At 37.3% G+C, this 6,272-nt stretch overlaps 1 protein-coding gene across 1 annotated transcript; it reads left to right on the top strand.

The window, feature by feature from the left end:
- Positions 1-763: 763 nt before the first annotated feature.
- Positions 764-3,669, top strand: HMX3 (H6 family homeobox 3). Its single transcript, XM_053450287.1, has 2 exons — positions 764-1,256; positions 1,820-3,669. The coding sequence occupies exons 1-2, from the start codon at positions 956-958 to the stop codon at positions 2,437-2,439; spliced, it is 921 nt and encodes a 306-aa protein (XP_053306262.1). The 5' UTR covers positions 764-955; the 3' UTR covers positions 2,440-3,669.
- The last annotated feature ends 2,603 nt before the right edge of the window (positions 3,670-6,272 follow it).

Here is a 6,272-nt window from a genome sequence, read left to right as displayed (position 1 = left end):
GGTGCACCCATTTGTCGCTTGCATTAAAGTAATCACACCAGCTGATTACTAATGAAATTATTTTATTATATGCCTATAACATATCAAACAATAACCATGATGATCAATTCAAATGTTCCTGAATTTACAAACTAGTCTTGGAATTAGCTTCGGAATATAATAATAATAATAATAATAATAATAATAATAATAATAATAATAATAATAGTAAACATGCATGGACGATTCTTAACCCTTTAGGATACCCTACTCCGTCCTGTGTTGATGGATTTTATATTTGGGGAGGTTTATAGTGATTTTCGTGATGTCCACACATACTGTATCATATTTCGTTACCCATGGTTCTGTCCCACCTCTAGAAATAACACACAGATCCAGTTTTGATCTATACTCAGCGCTATGCTATACTGACAGGGTAAGTTCCAGGGTACAGACCACTGGCTGCAGTTTGTGCCAATAGGGCAGATTTGTGTAATTTGCCTGCTGCACTTGCAGTTGTGTTTAGTAAGAGCCAATATCCCTTTGTGCTAATAGTCCTGTCCTCATTTGCTGCCTAATTGGACTATATAAAGCCAATAAGAGGCGAGTTCTTCTAGCCTGAAGCCAAGCGCCTAGTGTGGGAGTTGGGCTGGCTACTCTACACTTCCTCCTCCCCTTCCCCCCTCCTCCAGGTCCTGTCTCCCTCCCTCCCCTCTTTGGTTCTCCCTTCTCTCGCCTTTTTCCCAGTTGCTGTCAGCCTTCCCAGTCTGCTGGTGCTGGTTGCCGTCCCTGGATGATAGTTTAGCTTGTTAGTTAGCTTTGGTAGTCACTGGCCCTCCAGATGTTGGTTTGGGAGTCCTAGCCAAGCCCCTGTTACTATCTTCTTCTGACTTCAGTCTATCTCTGGATTTGGACGCTCCTCTGGAAAGGTTTGGCTGCTGCTGCTTTTGGTTGATGGTGAGATCTGAGTCTAGCCATGCCTGAAACGGGACAAGAAAGCAGTAGCACTCCGGCCAAGGAGTCCCCCTTCTCCATCAAAAGTCTCCTGACCTGTGAGCCTACAAGGGCAGCTCGTCCTCCTAAAGCTCTCTTCACTCCTATCAAGGGGACCCTAGATGGGACGGCCTTTGCCCTGTCCCCCCTGACAGATTTCTCTTTCCCCCGATTGGAGATCCCAGCGCAGAGGTTCGCCTTACCTGCCCATTACCTGGAGAGGTCCCCAGCCTGGTGGTATTCCTACACCTTAACGCATGGAGGCCACACTCCGAGGACTGAAGGTATACTCTGCTCCTTGCATGATCTTGACACGCTGGGGATGAGAGGTGGAAGTGGGAGAAGCCATCATAAAAATGTATTCATTGGAGATCCATCAACAGAGGGTACGGGGGATAATGTTCATGTAATATACACACAAGTACAAGTGCATTAATTGAGAAATGAGGACTACACTTTAATAAACAGTTTGATAGATGAAAAGAGAAACGATCAAATAGACGGGGCTACGAAATCCAGAGCATTCAAACACATCACGTAGCCACCTTCCTCTTTTGATCTTATCATCATACCTGCAAATAAAAGTGCAAGAAAATATATTCAAATAAGCAAGTAAAATATTCTTGGAATAGCAAAGTCAGTCTCTTATTATAGTAGAAAAGTATAATAATTTTAGGTGTTAGTATTAGTAAAAAATTCGTTTTATGGAATTTAGACTAATGTAAAAAGGGTGGCCTTTTGGGAGTAGCCTTTTTTAATTTTATATTCACGTGTGGATGATGAGGGTAATGATTATTCTGCTGTTAATGTGACAGTTACTAATGGCCCTTGTTTCTTCTGTCTTCAGTGTCTGAGAAGAGCCTGCTGCTGGGGCCCTCCTCACCGGTCTCTGGGGGTGAGAGGGACACTCCTGAACCTATACACCCCATCAAACAAGACCTAGACGCCAAAGAGAGCGATTCCAAGAGCCCCGAGGAGATCATCTTGGAAGAGAGTGAGCCTGAGGACAGCAAGAAAGAGGAAAGTGGAGAAGACTGGAAGAAGCGAGAGGACAGTCCGGAAAAGAAGCCCTGTAGGAAGAAGAAGACTAGGACCGTGTTCTCCAGGAGTCAGGTCTTCCAGCTGGAGTCCACTTTTGATATGAAGAGGTACCTGAGCAGCTCGGAGAGGGCAGGACTGGCTGCCTCTCTACACCTGACTGAGACTCAAGTCAAGATCTGGTTCCAGAACCGGAGGAACAAGTGGAAAAGACAGCTGGCAGCAGAACTGGAAGCGGCCAACCTCAGCCACGCAGCTGCTCAGAGAATAGTAAGGGTGCCTATTCTCTACCATGAGAACTCCTCCAGTGCAGAGAGCGGAAGCTCTGCGGCCAACGTGCCAGTCAGCCAGCCACTTCTAACTTTCCCCCACCCAGTGTACTACTCCCATCCTGTGGTCACATCAGTCCCTTTGCTCAGGCCAGTCTGAGACCTAACTCGATCTCCTTGGCAGGTGCCACTAGGTCAGGGATAACTTGTAATCCCTGGTCCTAGTGGAAAGGACAGCTCAACCAAGAGACAGAAGCTGCAGGACTCCTCAAACTGTGTAAGTACTGAAAATGGAAGAGGATGAGCCTAGAGCGCAGAGAGCACCGCTAACAAAAATGATAATCAAAAAGGACTCCAAAAATACAGGGGCGAGCTCTTTTTTTCTTTTATTTTTTTCTAAACGTGATGAAAAAATGCAGGTTAAGACTGAAGACTTTTTTAAATTTAATTTTATAAATAGAGAAAAAAATAAGGAAGCCCATTTGGTGACTTGTTCAATTTGCCAAAATATCCAGTTTAGAAAGAACTGCTCTTAATCCAAAGTGAATCATTTCACTCCCAGATGAGAAAACAGCGGATACTGTATTTTTTAATTGAAGAACATTAACTAAATTAATTGTTTGTACAAATGGTTGTTTTTGTTCGATTTCGTAAATTTTATTTCCTGTGTTGAAGTTTTAACCCCTTTACCCGTACTATTTATTAAAAAAAAGCGCATCAGAACTCCTAATGTCCAGGACATCTAATTTTCACCTATACATCCCTAAGTTTTAATTTAAAAAAAATGTAAATTTTTCACAATTGTGTTTTTAGATCTCTGTTTTGTAATATAACTATTGGATTGTGCAATACGAGCAGGTAATGGTTATTTCTCAGCTCTTTGAAATAATAAAAATAAAATATTTTATTTTTGCTTATTAGACAATTAAGGAAACATAAAATAGAAGGGAATTTGGATGAAATAAGGAAGTATAATATCACCAGTAATAATCAGTAATAACAGGGTGATATGACATGGGGAAGACAAAAGTCAATTAATGTATAATTTACACAATGAGGCTTGGAGTGTAAGAGAGGAAACATGAATGTTTAAGTATATATTTGCTCTGCAGTGAAGAAGCTGGGCTTTGTAATAAAGGGACAATCAATTATGTATTTTAAGTTATTTTGTAAATGTAAAGTCTGCTTGGATTGTTGAAGCTGGTGGGACTACCAGTTGCACAGTCCTTTATCCCGGTCACTTGTTGGAATAAAATCTGTAGGTATGAGAGCGCAGGACACCTTCTCCCAACTTGTATCCTGAACAAACTACTGTCTTTTTTAAATAATAAAATATATTTGTTAAATGAATGTTTGTTGTGTAAAATGAAATAAAAATACACTTTCCTTATCTGGCTTTGTCATTTTCAATAATCACCCCCTGATATTTTTGTTATGCGTAATTCTAAGGCAACGATAAAATACGCAATTGATTGCTGCTGCATTTAGTGTATATATACATATGTATCTATATCTATCTATCTATATATATATAAATATAGATAGATAGATATAGATACATGTGTATAATATATGTATATATTTAATGCCATCAAGAAAAATTTAATTTGTTATATATTATATTTTATTCACCCACAGAATAGCAACAACGATTAAAAACAAACATAACTGAAGAATATATATATATTGATATGTATATATATTCCCAGATTTATCTACCTGATTGAATTTATGATTTTTTATTTGTTTTGTTAAATACCTTTAAACATTGCCCATTGATCCACTGCCTCTCCCTCTTGTATGGCTTCTTGCTACACCACAGCGTGCTTTAGGAACACATGAATTCAATTACTATTTTTAGCATTTCTAACGGTTTCAAATAAAGAGATATTAGGTGTAGGATATGGTTATAGATCCCACAGGGTTCCCAAACTTTCGATGTAGCTGTTATTTTTTTTTCTTTTCAGGCGGACCAGAGCTGGTTTCAGGTGCACTGTACGACTACTCCACGAAGCAAACGGAATGTTTCTCTGAGTATTATAGATCGGTGGATAATGTTTTGATATAATTCGCTTTATATTTAGTATATACTTTATTGAATGTAGCACATTTTTGGCACATATAATACAACAAAGACATCTATGCGCATTTCTTAAACCTGATTTAATATATTGGCATTTGCAGACTAAATTATCTTCTCTGTATTTTGTCTTAAAACAATGGAAATACGTACGTGTGTATTTTTTGTTTATACATTTCTACATATTTATATATGTACAGTTTAAAAAAAATATTTCAAGTCATGAGGTTGTGTTTTAACTCTGAATCAACCCTTTCCAATTCCCTAGATGATGATCTGCTTATTTGCAGTAATTACATTGGCAAGCAGTTGGTGTTGTGATGTAAAAAAAAAAAAAAAAAAAAAAGATAATATCTTTTTTGGTTGATAGAAAAACTAACCCTTTAAATAATTTGTGTGTGTTTTTCTTAACTGTTTTCAAAGGAGCCACAAGACAAAAAAAGGAACCGTTTATTTTGGAGTCAGTTTGGAATAAAAACTCTGGCAATGTGACCTAACTGAAAAAATAAACAGATATACTAAGTCAAAATATGCTGTTCCTTGTGTATGATAAAAACAGGAGGGATGCTTCCATTGTTTTTGGAGAAGTCAAAAGCACCTCATTAAAATGTTTCAATAGCAAACATGATCCAGATTTTAGAGAGATAGTGCCATGTTACCAAATCAGAAGAAAATACTTCTTTATTTAGTGTCTGCAAAAAGATTCTTGATGTTTCCAGTATATACTAGTATTACAAATTGTAACCAGTACAGGCTGTGTCTGGAGTTTCTTTGTATCAAATTGTATCAATGTTCTTCAGAGTGGAGTGATGCCTAGGTAATTATAGGGTCTTAGATATTCTCTGTGTCTAGGTCATATACATCAGACTTGCTGCATGCAGTTGTCTTGATCTTCTAAAGAATAGAAACAAAGATGCAATTAAGTCTCTGTGTTGACTTCGGCTGATAAAAAGATTTTGGTTCTATGGTAAGAAAAGAAATCACTGAATACATACCAGGTACCACTTTCTTTTGAGTTGTATTGATGCTATAAACAAGAAAAGGGATGCTTCTTTGGAAACTCAATCATGGCTTGCTCTCATGCTAGATAAATATCTGATTTACTCTTACAAAATAGAAACATCTTGGTTTTTGTCTGCCTTCCAAAGATGTCTTGCTGTGGCATTCTGCAACAAAAATGACTGCTATAAAAAAAAGGGGAGATAGTCGATTAATTCCAATATATTTTATAGTGATGGTTTCTTTTCTTCCTCCTCAGCTTAATATTTTATGAATAGGAGTTGGCAACTTTGAACATTTTATTGCCAGAATCTAATTTTCAGTGGAATTCCCCATGCAAATAAATAAAAAAACGGTGCCTTCTAAATAGGGGCAGTTTGTGAGGCTGTTCTTTTTTAAAATAATTTCTTTCAAAATAATTTACAATATTTTCAGGTTTTATCTTTTTTTTTAAATGACATAATTTTTTAAAGGACACTGTAACATGTTGTTTTAAAAATCTGAGCACAACAGAAGTTATTTTCATTTTTAGAACATGGATTTTATATAGGAGAATATATATATATATATATATATATATATATATATATATATTCTCCTATAGAAAATACAGCTACAAGGAGGGGGGCCACTTGTAGGTTTTGGAGACAAATACCAAGTTGCCTAAATAAGTAAATGAAACAATTAGAGAGACAAAGATGATCTTTTTCTTCCAAAATAAATAAAGATCTGTGTGTTACAGATAGACACAATGGCTGCAGTGCAAATGCAATCATGTTGGTTAAAATTAAACAGCTGCCCACTTCTCAAAAAATACAATTACATGGAAGAGGCAAACACAATACTTGAATCGTTGGACTGTTCTTGTCAGTTGCTTTTAATACACAGCGTATGTAAAATGGGGCAGTGTGGAG

This window comes from Spea bombifrons, chromosome 11 (genome assembly GCF_027358695.1).
Source record: "Spea bombifrons isolate aSpeBom1 chromosome 11, aSpeBom1.2.pri, whole genome shotgun sequence".
Lineage (NCBI taxonomy): Eukaryota > Metazoa > Chordata > Amphibia > Anura > Pelobatidae > Spea > Spea bombifrons.
Note: the sequence above shows the minus strand (reverse complement) of the source record. Positions and strands in the feature narration are given on the sequence as shown.